Raw genomic sequence first — 17966 nt, 5'->3', positions numbered from 1 at the left:
ATAAAAGTAACGACTGAAACCTACGTAAATCTAGATATTCTTTGGAACTGAGGCTGTTGGTTTTTAAAATTAAAATTAAAATTAATATTTACACAGTTCGCTGACAGGCCGCGAAATGACGAAAATATTTAACACAAGGATCTCGAACCACAGTGGCAAGAGTACCAATTTCCGTTTCCTCGTTAGTACCTCTCCTTTGCTGAATATGTTTCCGATACGTTAAATATTCAGTTGCTCTCAATGTATCGTACACATATTTAAATGTACGAAGTGTAGGGTGAGTAGGTTGAGGATATCTTTCAGCGTATAAGTCTCTAACTCTCACTCAATTTCGTTGGCATTCTCCGTGAATGAGAAGTATATCGACTTGTTCTTCGAAGGAATACATCATTCATATTTGCTTGATTCCATGATACTAGTCATACCGTTCCTATTAGTGTTGTATTCCGAATCTGTCGAATGGTGTTTACATATCAATGGCACGTTAGATGGATACGTCGTAGTCGGCGAATATCTACTATTTGCACGATATACGAGGGAGAATTGCCAGAGCATATGTTTCGATAAATGATTAAGTGATAAGGATACCACTAAATCCATGATAAGAAGATTGCAGCACTGCACTGATACCAATGGTCATCACTTCGAACGCCTTCTGTAAATGGACGTTCATGCCACCTTTATGACCTTCGCTGACCTTCAAAGACACTATTACACATCATTGGATTCGTCTCAATAGCCGCTATCCGAAAATAAGTACCAAACTATAGCATCCCAGGTTGACCTTAATGTCTCTGAAGCGAGCCCACCTAGCAACAAAAAACCACCGTCATATTATGGCCCCCATTGTCTTATGCAACATTTGTCCCACAAACTTTTCAGCTACTATTATACTTTCGGAGCTATTCAGGTGGAAACAGTTAGTGACTCACCTTGTACATAATGAAAAATTGTAAATAACATAATTCAGTACGATTTGTACTTAGATCTAACTAAATTGCTGCTATATCTGGAACTGGCTCGAAGTTGTTGCAATTCCCTTCCACCTGGAAGAACGTGGTTGTGGGACACCATTTTCTATTAAAAACCTCTCCTATCATCTATTCGCTTCTTCTTAAATAAACATATTATGTTTTCTTTTCCTCAAATTATGTCCTCTTACACAAGTATTAGCTCATTATTGTTACTCTTGTATTATTTCTCAAAACAAATTTCGTTAGGAATATGAGCAATGTACTGTAACATGTGGAATTGTAAAATGTGCGCCTTGCTTTTTCGAATAGGCTGCAGGTTTTGAAATATGCAATAAATGAAATGGAATAAAAAGAATGGAATGTGGAACAGGCAAGAAGGGACCCACGTCCAACAGCTGGTGCTTTGGTAACCACATTTAACTGTACTGCAAGGTACGTAACCTTATTAACAACAGTGGCACATCGTCAGCATGTGGGTGGTCTCTTTGTGTGACGACCAGTACGTTGTGTTCCGTACATACTCGCACATTAGCGACATATTTCTCGATCATCCCAAGAACATAGAGACTGGACCAACAAGGAGTGGGTTTGTATGCTCTTCTCGGAAGAGAGCAGATTCAGTCTGAGTTGTGATTCTGGACATACTCTCATTGGGCGAGAGGTGTGGGCACGTAATGAACCCAGGAACATCGTGTAACGTGGTCGGTTTGTTCTTCCAGGTGTTAAGGTGTGGGGAAACATAATGTTGCGTGGGCACACTGACATTCGAATCTTTCAACATTGTACGCTAATCGATCAACGTCGCTGTGAAATCGTACTGCCTCCACATGTACGTCTTTTCAGTCAATTGTAAACCCTGCTGGTGGAGGAATGAAATGCCCTAATACAGGAACTCCTTACCAACCTTGTGGCTACCAAGGGAGAACATTGGAGAACGTGCATAGCCCTGTCCGTGCTAATCACACACTTTATTAAGATTCATGAGGCAGGAAAACAGACAAATGGGTCATTGAAGAAACTGGATACAATTTATAATGACGACGGTAATGAAAATGAAATGGAAATGGCCAGGAAATAGACTGTTAGGTTTTAGGTTTTAATTACACCTTCTTGCCTCTTTTTGATTTTTTTGTGTATAGTTCCTGATTTATAATTTGTTGTTCACTGTTATTTTTGCCTCATGCACATAGACGTCGGGCAGCGAGGTGCTTGTTTGTGCTTACATGTCGAGAGATGGTGTCTCACCAATTTTGCCGATTTCTCTGTTTTTTATCTATTTTATTGCTCACACATTTATTCTTTGTACTTGACTGTAAATGTGTACTATCCTACTTACAATCTGCCAGTACCTACATGTCACTTATTATATACGATTATATATTGCATGTTCTTTTTCGTGCAACTATTAACATTTGGTTGTCAGATGTTAATTATTTTATCTCTTTGTAATTCTTTTTATATTTTATATTTCGTGATTTATACTTCTCTGTTGCTCAGTGCTATTCTTGTAAACGTGTTTTCTCACGGCTTGTAAACCTTCCCTTGTGGACCTACGCGAGCACTCGCAGCTGTCAGTTTGCCTGCAACTTTAAATGATACATTTAATAATGGACTTGGGTGTGTACTTACACAAAGTATTAATATTATTGACAAGTTACTATTGTAACGACGTTGTATGCAGAGTGTTGTCTACTAACTTAAGACATTTTAATAATGGTTTGTTTCTTTGTATATTTCTATTATACAGGGTGTCAGAAACAGTCTGAAAAGCTTGTGAGGATAGTTTGCGCTGAGAAATAGTAATTAAGAAAAATTCGATACATTGCGCCGTTTCTGATTTAACTAGCGTTGACATTAATCGATCAGGTAGTTGTGCACGGAAATTGAAGCACTTGCGCGCAAAAAGGCCGATCTCGTCTGTTGACTGATACAGACCGCTGACAGTTGAAGACCGTCGTATTGTGTAACGGGCAGACATCTATCCAGATCATCACACAGGAATTCCAATCTGCATCAGGATCCACTGCAAGTACTATGAGAGTTAGGCGAGAGGTGCTAAGACACAAACATTACAAACAATGTCAAGCAAATTAGGAGAAGGTTAAAAGAACATTTCTATAACTACTATTTTACTCTGAAAAGTCTTTTATTTCAAATTAAATTTGATTTGTGTGGTTGTATGCTCAGTTCTGTTGGTAACATTAATAAAATTGTTTGAGTTCAGAAACTCTTTAACTTTATGTGTTCACAATGTTTTGTTGCAAAGCCTCATAGTTTACTAAATACGGTCATAGATGCCATAAAATTTCCAAATAATATGTGCTGCAGATATTGTTCCTTTAGTTTTTGACTCAGTATCTCTCTAAATTAACATAAGTTGCAGCAGTTAAAACTGTATGTATTAGAAACCTTTATTTTAGTTCCTGTAGAATATATATATTTTTGAGATACAATGTTTTGCTACCTTTATGATGAAGTGTTCTGTAATGAAAGACATTACATATTTACATAGAAAGGCAACTTTTAAAGCTTGGATTTCACGGTCGGGCGGCTGCTCACAAGCCATACATCACGCCGGTAAATGACAAACGACGATTCACTTGGTGTAAGGAGCGTAAACATTTGACGATTGAACAGGGGAAAAACGTTGTGTGGAGTGACGAATCATAGTACATAATGTGGCGATAATATTTCAGGGTGTAAGTATGGCGAATGCCCGGTGAACATCAATTTGGCAACGTGTGTAGTACGGTAGCAACAGTAGAATTCGGAGGCGGTGGTAGTAGAATTCGGAGGCGGTGGTGTTATGGTGTGGTCGTGGTTTTCGCGGAGGGGCTTGCACCCCTTGTTGTTTTGGATGGCACTATCACAGCAGAGGTCTACATTGATGTTTTAAGCACCTTCTTCCTTTCCACTATTGAAGAGCAACTCAGGGATGGCGACTGCATCTTTCAACACGATCGAGCATCATAATGCACGGCCTGTGATTGAATGGTTACACGGCAATAACATCCCTGTAATGGACTGGCCTGTACACAGTCCTCACCAGAATCCTATAGAACACCTTTGAGATGTTTCGGAATGCCGACTTCGAGCCAGGCGTCACCGACTGATATCGATACCTCTCCTCAGTGGAGCACTCCGTGAAGAATGGGCTGCCATTCCCCAAGCAACCTTACAGCACCTGATGGGTCGTATGCCTGCAAGAGTGGAAGCTGTCATCAAAGATAAGGGTGGGCCAACACCATATTGAATTCCAGCATTAGCGATGGAGAGGGCCACGAACTTGTAAGTCATTTTGAGCCAGGTGCCCGAATACTTTTGACCACATAGTGTATATAGTAATAGAAAAAGAGTTCTGCAGCACATCTGAAATGAGGGATCTGAATTTTGAGTTAATTCCTATTTTAAAGTTTTTGGTGAGCTGATCGTATAACCTTGCTACATACCCATTAACAGGACGACAGTGTACAACTACTTTCGTAATAGCCCGACCATCGCTGCCTCCTGCCATCTACACCTGTGACCCGCACTACGTAGATTTATGCGATGGTTAAGTACTGGACGGTTATAATTAAAGTTTATCTGCGTGAACCAGTGTAGAGGGAAAAACCATTTATCGTATGGTTAGCCAAATTTACAGGAATGATGTTCAGACTGTACGCTGCAGGATTTGCGTTGTTGGTACTGTTAGTGTCATCACCTGCCGTTAGGCGCCGGCACTGGTCAGGTGATAAAGGGTTGAAACCCAAGCATCAATATGAATTAAAGTCGTAGATAGTCAGCATAGTCTGGCAGAACAAGGTGAGCATAGCTCTACTCGTAGCGCGGTTTCATCGAAACAATAGCAATAATGAAGTTAAAATCCTTTGGGTTATTAGGCCGCGTCATGTTTCTTCTAAAATGTTCGACGTTTCGACCCCTCTGCTGGGATCGTACTCAGGATCTTTTGGTGTCCACTACTGCTAGAACATTTTAGAAGAAACATGACGCGGCCTAATAACCCAGAAGATTTTAACTTCAGTGATAACGGCCACGAAAGCCTGCTTACATAAAACAGCAATAATGCTTCTCCTCTTGACGGGTATCGATGCATTAAAGGGCTACGGAGAGGTCCTCTTTCCGCACTGGGGTTGAAGGGTATAATTAGGAACTTCGAATTATCTGTCGATTTGAGAACTGCTCTTGGGAGTGGCCGACGGCCAGTTGCGCCACAAATCGTTGAAGAAGTTACTGTTGTTATGGAAGAGAAAGCTAGACGCACTATGCGATCTTCGACCCGTGAACAAGCTGTGTCACGACAGCTGAATATTCCATGGTCCACCGTTCGAAAAGTGTTGCACACCGTTGTAGAATGGTTTACGTACAAACTTTCAAGCTGTCGTGGATAATGATGGTCATCACACTGAGCAACATTTGTATGTTCAAATGTGTGTGAAATCTTGTGGGACTTAATCCTAAGGTCTTCAGTTCCTAAGCTTACACACTACTTAACCTAAATTATCCTAAGGATAAACACACACACCCATGCCCGAGGGAGGACTCGAACCTCCGCCGGGACCAGCCGCGCAGTCCATGACTGCAGCGCCTTAGACCGCAACATTTGTATCCTGGAACGTAAACATGGTATGCAATTAACAAACATTACCCCTCACGTGGAAATTAAAATGTGTTTCTTTCAATGTTTTATTCGTTATTTCTCTTCCGCGTGTCCTTCAAAACGTTTCCAGAAAGTTCCATTGTACTACGATGTTTTCCGTGGTGGCACAGTAGTGAAAGTTTAATCATAGCAACCCTGTATTTTGCAGCGCATCGTCATAATACTCTGTTGTTTCCTCGACGTCTGCTCGCGCCTGTATATTGGTGGTAGGGATGTTCTTCCGTCCTGCGGTCTGAAACGAGACGTCGTGTGCTCGCAACGGAGAGACACTGGTTTTATTCGTCTTCAGCATCTTTTCGCGATCCTTACTTCTTTAGTTACAGTACCTTTTATGCTTGTGTGACCTACTGTTCGTTTAATGACAGCAATTGGCTGTACTTTACAAACGGCCGTCACTCGCTAACCATGTTAATATCTTAGAGTGTATATTGGCAACACGCTCGATAGTGTAGCCCGAAGTCAACGTTAGCTTGTAAGCTAATAGTACATTCTAGATCATTACCTGCTTACTTGCGACAAGAATCCTACAGTACTCTTTGACACTTCCAGGCGACGCTAATATTCGCTGGCCCTTGGATGACGAGTCTACAAACCATTTGCAATGCATACTATCTACCCTACTAAATTGATAGAGTGATTTTCAACGAGAAAATCCTAGGACTGAGGGTATCTAAGCAGAGGAAGTTACTTTAGAAACGGATCATGTACTTTAATTTTGACGGACTTATCCCTTTCATGCAGAGCAGATGACTGCATTGTAGGCAACCCGCACGACATATTCAAGACGCAGAGTGCGTACGTGCTATTGCCTCACAGCTGCATAACCCATGCAAAACTATGTCCAGCTTTTCCGGGAAGCTACATGACGTGATTTATCGCCCATAGATGTCTGATGTACAGAATTCGTAACACGTTGTTTATAATAACGGAAACCACAAGATATGAAAAGTAGAACATGAAATCATGGTATCAAATTATTCATTACATGTTTGCTCATTTTTACCGCTGTAACTGAACTGTTTTTCTCCGAAAGTATGATCGCAGTCTTTGACCTAGTACGTTGACGTCGTTGTTACATTAAATACACAATTTCTAGCGCAGTCGGAACAGAAACACCGTTACATTAGTTCAAAAATGGTTCTAATGGCTCTGAGCACTATGCGACTTCACTTCTGACGACATAAGTCGCCTAGAACTTAGAACTACTTAAACCTAACTAACCTAAGAACATCACACACATCCATGCCCGAAGCAGGATTCGAACCTGCGACCGTAGCGGTCACGCGGCTCCAGACTGTAGCGCCCAGAACCGCACGGCCACTACTGCCGGCCGTTACATTAGTTGCTACACAAATCAGCTGTTCAGGCATCTAAACTTCCCATGACCGCTTGCGACATGCTGTACCAAGATACAAACCCAGGTTAGAGAATGAACGGCCCGCTCTCTTTCTGCTGATTTCACGGAACAGTTTATATACTTTTATCGTTGAATATGACGTGCCATTCGTTTAAAATTAACTTGCTTTTTAACTACTTTTTCCGCTTTTCTCGTCTGGAATTTGTCATTACATATCTGTAATTCTTTTTCCAAGCTGTCCGAACTTGCGCACTACATCTACATCTACATCTACATTTATACACAGCAAGCCACCCAACGGTGTGTGGCGGAGGGCACTTAACGTGCCACTGTCATTACCTCCCTTTTCTGTTCCAGTCGCGTATGGTTCGCGGGAAGAGCGACTGTCTGAAAGCCTCCGTGCGCGCTCGAATCTCTCTAATTTTACATTCGTGATCTCCTCGGAAGGTATAAGTAGGGGGAAGCAATATGTTCGATACCTCATCCAGAAACGCACCCTCTCGAAACCTGGCGAGCATGCTACACCGCGATGCAGAGCGCCTCTCTTGCAGAGTCTGCCACTTGAGTTTGCTAAACATCTCCGTAACGCTATCACGGTTACCAAATAACCCTGTGATGAAACGCGCCGCTCTTCTTTGGATCTTCTCTATCTCCTCCGTCAACCTGATCTGGTACGGATCCCACACTGATGAGCAATACTCAAGTATAGGTCGAACGAGTGTTTTGTAAGCCACCTCCTTTGTTGATGGACTACATTTTCTAAGGACTCTCCCAATGAATCTCAACCCGGTACCCGCCTTAACAAACAATTAATTTTATATGATCATTCCACTTCAAATCGTTCCGCACGCATACTCCCAGATATTTTACGGAAGTAACTGCTACCAGTGTTTGTTCCGCTATCATATAATCATACAATAAAGGATCCTTCTTTCTATGTATTCGCAATACATTACATTTGTCTATGTTAATGGTCAGTTGCCACTCCCTGCACCAATTGCCTATCCGCTGCAGATATTCCTGCATTTCGCTACAATTTTCTAATGCTGCAACTTCTCTGTATACTACAGCATCATCCACGCAAAGCCGCATGGAACTTCCGACACTATCTACTAGGTCATTTATATATATTGTGAAAAGCAATGGTCCATAACACTCCCTTGTGGCAAGCCAGAGGCTACTTTAACGTCTGTAGACGTCTCTCCATTGATAACAACATGCTGCGTTCTGTTTGCTAAAAACTCTTCAATCCAGCCACACAGCTGGTCTGATATTCCGTAGGCTCTTACTTTGTTTATCAGGCGACAGTGCGGAACTGTATCGAACGCCTTCCGGAAGTCAAGGAAATTAGCATCTACCTGGGAGCCTGTATCTAATATTTTCTGGGTCTCATGAACAAATAAAGCGAGTTGGGTCTCACACGATCGCTGTTTCCGAAATCCATGTTGACTCCTACAGAGTACATTCTGGGTTTCCAAAAACGACATGATACTCGAGCAAAAAACATGTTCTAGAATTCTACAACAGATCGACGTCAGAGATACAGGTCTATAGTTTTGCGCATCTGCTCGACGACCCTTCTTGAAGACTGGGACTACCTGTGCTCTTTTCCAATCATTTGGAACCTACCGTTCCTCTAGAGACTTGCGGTACACGGCTGTTAGAAGGGGGGCAAGTTCTTTCGCGTACTCTGTGTAGAATCGAATTGGTATCCCGTCAGGTCCAGTGGACATTCCTGTGTTGAGTGATTCCAGTTGCTTTTCTATTCCTAGGACACTTATTTCGATGTCGGCCATTTTTTCGTTTGTGCAAGGATTTAGAGACGGAACTGCAGTGCGGTCTTCCTCTGTGAAACAGCTGTGGAAAAAGGTGTTTAGTATTTCAGCTTTACGCGTGTCATCCTCTGTTTCAATGCCATCATCATCCCGGAGTGTCTGGATATGCTGTTTCGAGCCACTTACTGATTTAACGTAAGACCAGAACTTCCTAGGATTTTCTGTCAAGTCGGTACATAGAATATTACTTTCAAATTCACTAAACGCTTCACGCATAGCCCTCCTTACGCTAGCTTTGACATCATTTAGTTTCTGTTTGTCTGAGAGGTTTTGGCTGCGTTTAAACTTGGAGTGAAGCTCTCTTTGCTTTCGCAGTAGTTTCCTAACTTTGTTGTTGAACCACGCTGGGTTTTTCCCGTCCCTCACAGTTTTACTCGGCACGTACCTGTCTAAAACGCATTTTACAATTGTCTTGAACTTTTTCCATAAACACTACCGGGTGGAAGTATCGTTCTACTTAAATGTGCGAGGTTTGTAAAGAATTCGGGTCAAGTGAGCTTTCTGATACCGAATTTCATCTCCGTCCCGTCCATCTAATGATGTTGTAGGAAACGGAAAGAGAAGCGAACGCTGACAATATCATTTTTTACTTTGCATCTCTATTATTTTTTGGAGTGTAGATTCTGGTGACAGACATCTGTACTGCAGCCCGAGATCCGCATTAGACTGAATGACTGTATTTGGTTGCGGTTTGGAGAAACTAGCAAATCCAGGTCGTAATTGCTGACTTACTTGTCAGAGACGGCGGAGAACATAGGTTTGAAACTTAACCAATCAAAACGCAAGCAGCCTTAGTCGCTTACAAAAGATTATTACTCCTCAGTTCAGATAATCCCTTCCGTCCTTCATCTTAAGCAACACAGAAATCACCTTTTCTTCTTCTGTAAAGAATATGGGAACGGAACAAAGGTCTGTAAGGAGGTGTAAGTATCACGTCATTCATTTCAGAAATATGAAAAAGTATTTCAACTCGAGCTTAAAAAGAATCTCGTAACGTCACTAATATTCCCCATCCATGATCATTGTAATCCTATTCTCCAAGGACTTCCGTGTGAGAGTTCAATTCGGGTGAAACTTGTAACAGAACATCCTCGTCTAGCATTACTGTTCCTCAACAGTATTATTTTTCAAATTCTGGATAGGTCAGTAACGTCTCAGTTGCTTTTCTGAAAACTTTCATATAATTTTATACACAGTATGTTATATTTTAAGCTAAAATTTATGAAAAGCAATTAATTTATAAAATATTTTAGCTTAGATGTTATAATCAATAAGTACTAGTTCTGAATGTACAGTTAAAATTGTTTCTTTAGAAACATTTGAAATTACGAATTATTGGCAGTCTTAACATTTCTATTATTAATTACTGTTTACTACGTTTGTTTCTGGATTCATTTATGAAATAATAATCGAAATTAATTACGTAACAGAAACTAGTGGAAATTCATTTGTTAAGGCAAATTGTAAACGCTTTGTAATATTGTTATTTCCGCAGAGTGTGGGAGTCGCAAGTAAGCCTCTGATGTGATCGGATGTATTTTTGTACGAACAATGTAATTAATGTGAAAAATCAAGAAACTGTATGATATACTAAAATGCGAGAAAATATATGTACATCTGCAACAACAATCTTCAAATTTATTTAGTTCAATCCAACCATGAGGACCTAAAATGTGAGAATTTCAACTTCAAGAATTAGATCCCTAGACAAGAAGAACTGGAGCCAACTCAACATGACAAGCTAAGTAAATTAGAAGGCTGATTCTAATCTTCAAACCTCTCAAATGTTCATAAAAGACATTGTGCAAGGTGGACTATAGATGGAAGTAGGAAGAATGGGTTAGATTACAAACTGGTGATGAATGCTTGTGAACGATACATTTGTGAATGCACTATTTCGACCATATCTTTCATGCCTATGAACAATTATTACGGCTACGTGCCGATAAACGTAGAGATTATGCTGTGTTTGCTGTGTCGTCTTCTCAATCATTGCTCTCCTTCCTATTTAGCTGCAACCCTAATCTACTATTTGAACAGCACGGCAGAAATGCTCGTTCCCAACACAGTAAAATCCTCTCTCTACCACTACATAACACATCGTCAGAGTATTATAGAAATTAAAATCCTTTTAGACTTCAAAAGGTAGCTAATGGCCCATCTTCTATCAGAATAGCGATATCTTCTTGCAGCTCATTCTCGTCAACCCTCTCTCCCCCGACACTTTTCCCTCCCCTTGTCTACAGAGTTGTCTACTGTAATTCTCATCTTTCCTAGCAACCACAGTCACTTCCATTCCAATCCTTTCCTGTTGCACTATTCGTTTTTGTTATCAATTCCACTTCTAATACCAAAGAAGGCTTCTAAAATGCTAAACCAATCAATACCTTTCTCAGTGCCTTAAACGTTTTAGTATTATTATTATTATTACTGTTACAATTGTTATTATTATTATTATTACTGCAAATTATTACTTTTCTCAATAATACAAATTATTATTATTATTATTATTGAGTTTACTATGTAATAACTAACTAATATCTTTCTTAATTCCTCCGTGTTACTATTGTTATCATTATTGCCACTTATTATTTTTATTAATATGCAAATTATTGTTACTGTGATTATTTAATATTTTTTGCATGTGTTATTCTTGGTCAGACGTAAGAGAGAACCTTAAGGCCCTAATCTGGTTATGCTAAATAAGCAATAAATAAATAATGTGAAATGGGAGTCTTGGTGGTGAGATATCGACCTGCAATGTCGCACAGGGTCTAGGTTAGGCTGAAAGGTAAGAGTTTGTTTGTGAGATGACGAATCGGTATCGAAAACTTCAGTTGCTTCCAGAATTCAGTATGCCAACCTCCGGTTTAGTGAACTGACAAGTTACTGTAGTAACGACTATATGTATGTATTTTTTCGTTGTAGTATTTTAACTCACTGACGTTTTCTGATTATTCCTGTCTGGCCTGAAGAGAACCGCGACGTGTAGTTGATGCTTGTCATCTTCTATAAAGTGTCGCGATCTAGACGTTAATATAAAAACATTTTATGCACCACTAAATTTTGCCGGCTGGAGTGGCCGAGCGGTTCTAGGCGTTTCAGTTTGGAATCGCGCGACTGCTACGGTCGCAGGTTCGAATCCTACCTCGGGCATGGATGTGTGTGATGTCCTTAGGTTGGTTAGGTTTAAGTGGTTCTAAGTTCTAGGGGACTGATGACCTCAGATGTTAAGTCCCATAGTGGTCAGAGCCATTTGAACCATTTGAACTACTAAATTTTCTGTTTATGACCATAGCCTTGCACTGGGAAAACATAAGGGTAACGAACACTGTTGTGCATTCCAGTGGCGAAAAAGCCTGTGACACGGCGCCTCGACTCACCCACGAATGCAGCGAGGAACTGCGTCGCTACGCCCGTGGCCGCCTTCTCGCCTGGCATCGCGTCCACAGTGTGTGATCCTGTTGTCTGGAAGCGCCTCACAGGTCGCAGAGGACTCCGGGGCTGCGGTGCACAAGGCGCCCGTCGTATATAACAGCCTGTCACCCGGCAGAGCTACGGCGTCACCTCTACTTATATTCCTACAACGTGCGGGACTCGCCGGTGACTGCCGAAGCTCCTCCGACGTGTCACCGTTTATGTAGGAGCCCTAGGCAATAAAAAGCTAAAGGGAATTTAATTTTTCTTGCGTGTAGTGATGAAACAACGTTTCGCTGTAAGTAAGGATCACGAAGTGTTTACAGGACGGTATCGAAGCGAGTACGCGCCCAGCTACTGGGCCACGACATTCAGGCGATGGAGAAAAATATGCAAGCAGCGCGAGAAATGCATGTTTGAACACAAATGCAGATGCTGGTCAAGTCCGGAGGTTGCCCTGTTCTGTTTGACCGCGAACGGCACCTGTACAATGTCGTCAATACGCTGCAAATTTCCGTCGTAATCATAACATAACGGATCGGGGAAGATCAGTTTGGATTCCGCAGAAATGCTGGAACACGTGAGGCAATACTGACCCTACGACTTATCTTAGAAAATAGATTAAGGAAAGGCAAACCTACGTTTGTAGCATATGTAGAATTAGAGAAAGCTTTCCACATTGTTGACTGGAATACTCTCTTTCAAATTCTAAAGATGGCAGGGGTAAAATACAGGGAGCGAAAGGCTATTTACAATTTGTACAGAAACCAGATGGCAGTTATAAGAGTCGAGGGATATGAAACGGAAGCAGTGGTTGGGAAGGGAGTGAGACAGGGTTGTAGCCTCTCCCCGATGCTGCTGAATCTGTATATTGAGCAAGCAGTAAAGGAAACAAAAGAAAAATTCGGAGTAGTATTAAAATCCATGGAGAAGAAATAAAAACTTTGAGGTTCTCCGATGACACTGTAATTCTGTCAGGGATAGCAAAGGACTTGGAAGAGCAGTTGAACGGAATGGACAGTGTCTTGAAAGGAGGATATAAAATGAACATCAACGAAAGCAAATCGAGGATAATGGAATGTAGTCGAATTAAGTCGGGTATGATGAGGGAATTAGATTAGGAAATGAGACGCTTAAAGTAGTAAAGGAGTGCTGCTATTTGGGGAGCAAAATAACTGATGATGGTCGAAGTAGAGAAGATGTAGAATGGCAATGGCAAGGAAAGCGTTTCTGAAGAAGAGAAATTTGTTAACATCGAGTATAGATTTAAGTGTCAAGAAGTCATTTCTGAAAGTATTTGTATGGAGTGTAGCCATGGATGGAAGTGAAACATGGACGATAAATAGTTTGGACAAGAAGAGAATAGAAGCTTTTGAAATGTGGTGCTACAGAAGAATGCTGAAGATTAGATGGGTAGATCACATAAGTAATGAGGAAGTATTGAATAGAATTGGGGAGAAGAGAAGTTTGTGGCACAACTTGACTAGAAGAAGGGACTGGTTGGTAGGACATGTGTTGAGGCATCAAGGGATCACCAATTTAGTATGGGAGGGCAGCGTGGAGGGTAAAAATCGTAGAGGGAGACCAAGAGATGAATACACTAAGCAGATTCAGAAGGATGTAGGTTGTAGTAAGTACTGGGAGATGAAGGAGCTTGCACAGGATAGAGTAGCATGGAGAGCTGCATCAAACCAGTCTCAGGACTGAAGACAACAACAACAACAAGTCATAACAGTGTTCTGTGCGGTTTTGACTGTCTTGTGTGGAAGCTCAGTGCATTCCAACGTTGGAAAAATTTTGCAGCTCATATGGTGCATGCTTCCGTAGCCAAGGTAACCGAAGTGTTTGTTGTTTCAAGAGGTACCATACATTCTGATTTGTACCACATACAGGGAAAGCACAAAAATGTGCACTGAGTGATCGTGACGGACCATCACGGCAGAGAATTGTGTCAAGAAGTAAGAGGACGACATCAGCAAAAGTCAATGCATAATTAAAGATCGAACTCCCTCCCAACACGAAAACACCAAGAAGTGAGCTTCAGAAGTAGGGAATTACAGGTCGAGCTGGAATAACCACTTATCAGTGATGAACCAGCCACCGTGACCGAACGGTTCTAGGCGCTTCAGTCCGGAACCGCGCTGCTGCTACGGTCGCAGGTTCGACTGCTGCCTCGGGCATGGATGTGTGCGATGTCCTTAGGTTAGTCAGGTTTAAGTAGTTCTACGTCTAGGGGACTGATGACCTCAGATGTTAAGTCCAATAGTGCATAGAGCCATTTGAACCATCAGCGGTGAAATTCCCGTAACAAAAAGAAACGTAGTGCAATAAAACCTGGACTATGGAGCAATGGAAGAATGTCATTTAGTCGGACGAGTTTCGCACTGCTTCGGTCTTCTGGCGGACTTTACGTCCCAAGAATGAAACGTGAGGCGTTCGGTGATGATTTTGGCAGCCATGTCGTGGTACTCCATGAGTCCATTGTTACTCTGCAAGGCGTTACTGCCAAGGATTACTTGTTGCTTTCGGTTGCGTTCCATAGTACAACGGTTGTTCCCCTCTGGTGGTGCTGTGTTCCAAGACGAGAGGGACCCTCTTCACACAGCTCGTATCGCCCAGGACTGGTTTTGTGAGCATTAGGATGAATTGTCGCATCTTCCCTGATAACCACAGACACCAGATCAATATTATTGAGGCGCTGTGGTCTTCTTTGGGGAGGTGGGTGTAACATCTTCGTTACCTGGACTTGCCACTATTTTGCAAGAAGAAAGGTATAAGTTTCCTTTGAAAACCAGGCAGGACCTGTATTCATTCATTCCGAGAGGACTTGACGATGTTTTGAAAGCCAACGGGTTTCATACAATATATTATGTATGGTAATGTGTTGTATTTTTGGTGTAATTCTACAGTGTGTCCGAGAACTCCTCGTGCGATGTGTATTGTAAAGAGTGGTCCATATGTGTGGAAACGCCATTCCAAAACGAAAGCAGGTGGTTAAACAGAAATTTAAGATCAGGTACTCAGAAACGCGAAAGATAGAAAAGCCTATGAGGCTATGTTACAAACATGGCGGCGATTTTGGAAGCAGTCATCTTGTACGCAACTTGTAATTTTCGAATAGAAATGGTACTCTCAGTGTCCAGGTGGGTCAAGACAGGACTGAGAACATTGAGAAGATGTATTGATCTTGCGTTATCTCGTTGAAACATAACGTCACAGCTACCGGCGTCAACACATCAGTAATGTTAAAGCCTGCTACGCAAAGCAGGGATGGATGTGTCGTGCACGCCGTGGCACCCTATACCATTTTGCCTGGTGATGGTGAATGTAATACGACCACATTTGTTCTTCTTGTAGCAACCACACACTGATACGTCGAACGTGATATTATAAGCAGAACCGGGACTCGTCTGAAAAGATGGTGTTTCCTCTTTTGTATATCCATCTTCTTTTGCGGATGGAGAGAGGGACAAAGGCTGGTCAGTATATGAGAATCAGTTGTAATACCTTCACCCGTAGTAATCCTTCCTTATATACAGAGTGTAGATGGCCTAACCTCTGACTCCTATCTTCCTTCTGTGGTTGTGCTGGAATGCTAACCATTTGCTCTTCCAGGCGTGTAGTTCACGTAGTGCCAATTTGGCTATAATTCCACGCTTTTGTCGTGGTGTTGCAACTTTGATGGCCAGTGTTGTACGCATAAACCTTTCTTTCAGTCACAAAATAACTTGAATTGTGAACTATGACATTTAAAATCTTCAGGTGCTTTTAATCTTACATGTTCGTTTCTGTGGTTTCTTGTAACTGGTGTTCGTTATGGCCTGACAGAACCACAATCCTCCTGTCATAACTATGGCTACATTGATTCCTCCAGGAAATGGCTGATCGGAACTACCGGGTGATCAAGAAGTCACATGTGTGTCAATTTTTACCTCTCTATCTACATTATTCCGTAGTTTATTCAGTTTTCAAATTTTTACTGACTTTTTGATCACCCAGTACATCACATGAATTATTAGTTCAGATTACTACATTTAAAAAAAAGGATTTACTTAACTTTATACAATCTGTTGCCACAGGAATGAGCCGAATGTTTACGGCCATCTTTGAACAATACAACATCACTTGAGGCACACAATTACAAACTCTTCTCTTGAAGTACAGATTAAACATTTACAGAAGTACAGTTGCATCTGAGACTTGAATAGTACTGGTGTTCTAAACAAGATGACGCTGATTGCTTTATCGAAGGTCACAGACTGGGGCAGAGCGGGTCTATGCTCTGCTCTATATCGACTTCCGTGCGACAGCGCTGCAATGCTGAGAGAGACGACGTGTCTTCAGGACCATCTCCCACTCATCACTGCGGATTGCAGCTAGACATCGCTAATATCTGTGGTGTCGATGCTGGTTGCCGACTGCGGTGTGGCACTGCGATCTCTTAACGATATCACAGTCTTAATGAAAATTACGTTACATAGAGTACACACGTGGAATATTAGTACAACAACTGATTATTGTTATGAACAGAAGCATTTCGTAGTATTGTAACAACACAAAATATCTCCAGAAACATTGAAAGAAGTTCGCTACTGCATAATACAGTCACACCACTTAAGGAATCTGTTCCACAAGAAACCGAAAATGACGTCGGTGGACACAAATGGTACAATAAAGCTGGTCGCTGCATGAAACTTCTGTACCGACTTAGAGAGGATACTAAATTATTACGTATTAGGGTATATACTTTCCTGCTAATTTCAAAGGCTGGATGCATGAATAAGCAACTTTGCTCTTCTTCCAGAATGATAAATAACTTATAAAGCAAAAGGATATTTGGAGATGCTTCGGGAACAAGAATGGGAATCCCTGGAGGGAAGGCGTTGCCCTTTCGAAAAACACTACTGAGAAAATTTATAGAATCGGCAATTGAAGCTGATTGCCGAACGATTCTACTGCCGCCAGCATGCATCGCGAGTAACGAGCACGAAGATAAGGTACGAGAAATTAAGGCTCATACGGTGGCGTACAGGCAGTCGTTTTTCCCTCGCTCTATTTGCCAGTGGCACAGAAGTGGAAATGACAAGTAGGACCGCCAGGCACCGTACGGTGGCTTGCAGAGTATCTATATAGATGTAGATATAGATATTTACTATAGTTGGTACTTTTCGAGCTTGCAGCTGTGCCAGCTCCAAGAACCAAACACCAGCCTCATCCTCCCCTCCCCTCCGCCACCCTAGCCACATTACCACTCGGCAGTCCTGACAGTGGTCTCTCTGAATTGATGTTTCCTGATCTGCTTCGTGCCACAGTGAGCTTCTCGACGAACTGCACCTCTGAGAAGTTGTTCTCATGTCTTACGTCAGTAATCCTTAGATCACAAATAAAGATATGAAGCTCTGCAAGCCTCTTCAACATGAAGTCTCCCAAATCCACTAGCACACTATTATCAAAGTGCCCTTTTTGCTCGACGTTCATGTTATACCAGTCACAGGCATTCCTTCCAGATGAATGTCGCGAATGAGCAAGAATCGGTTCTTGTTTATCTATGATCATTATTAAATACACTACTGGCCATTAAAATTGCTACACCACGAAGATGACGTGCAACAGACGCGAAATTTAACCGACAGGAAGAAGATGCTGTCATATGCAAATGATTAGCTTTTCAGAGCATTTAAAGAAGGTTGGCGCCGGTGGTGACACCTATAACATGCTCACAT

At 41.7% G+C, this 17966-nt stretch overlaps 1 protein-coding gene across 1 annotated transcript in view; it reads right to left on the bottom strand.

The window, feature by feature from the left end:
- The window catches only part of LOC124620222 (facilitated trehalose transporter Tret1-like), a 41835-nt gene extending 29568 nt beyond the window's left edge, over positions 1 to 12267 (bottom strand). Inside the window, exon 1 of the mRNA XM_047146889.1 lies at positions 12210 to 12267. Within this exon, the coding sequence (XP_047002845.1) occupies positions 12210 to 12267 (58 nt within the window). The remainder of the gene's footprint in view (positions 1 to 12209) is intronic.
- Between the last annotated feature and the right edge of the window lie 5699 nt (positions 12268 to 17966).

This window comes from Schistocerca americana, chromosome 6, assembly GCF_021461395.2.
Source record: "Schistocerca americana isolate TAMUIC-IGC-003095 chromosome 6, iqSchAmer2.1, whole genome shotgun sequence".
NCBI classification, from domain to species: Eukaryota; Metazoa; Arthropoda; class Insecta; order Orthoptera; family Acrididae; genus Schistocerca; species Schistocerca americana.
This window is presented reverse-complemented; position numbering and strand designations above follow the sequence as displayed.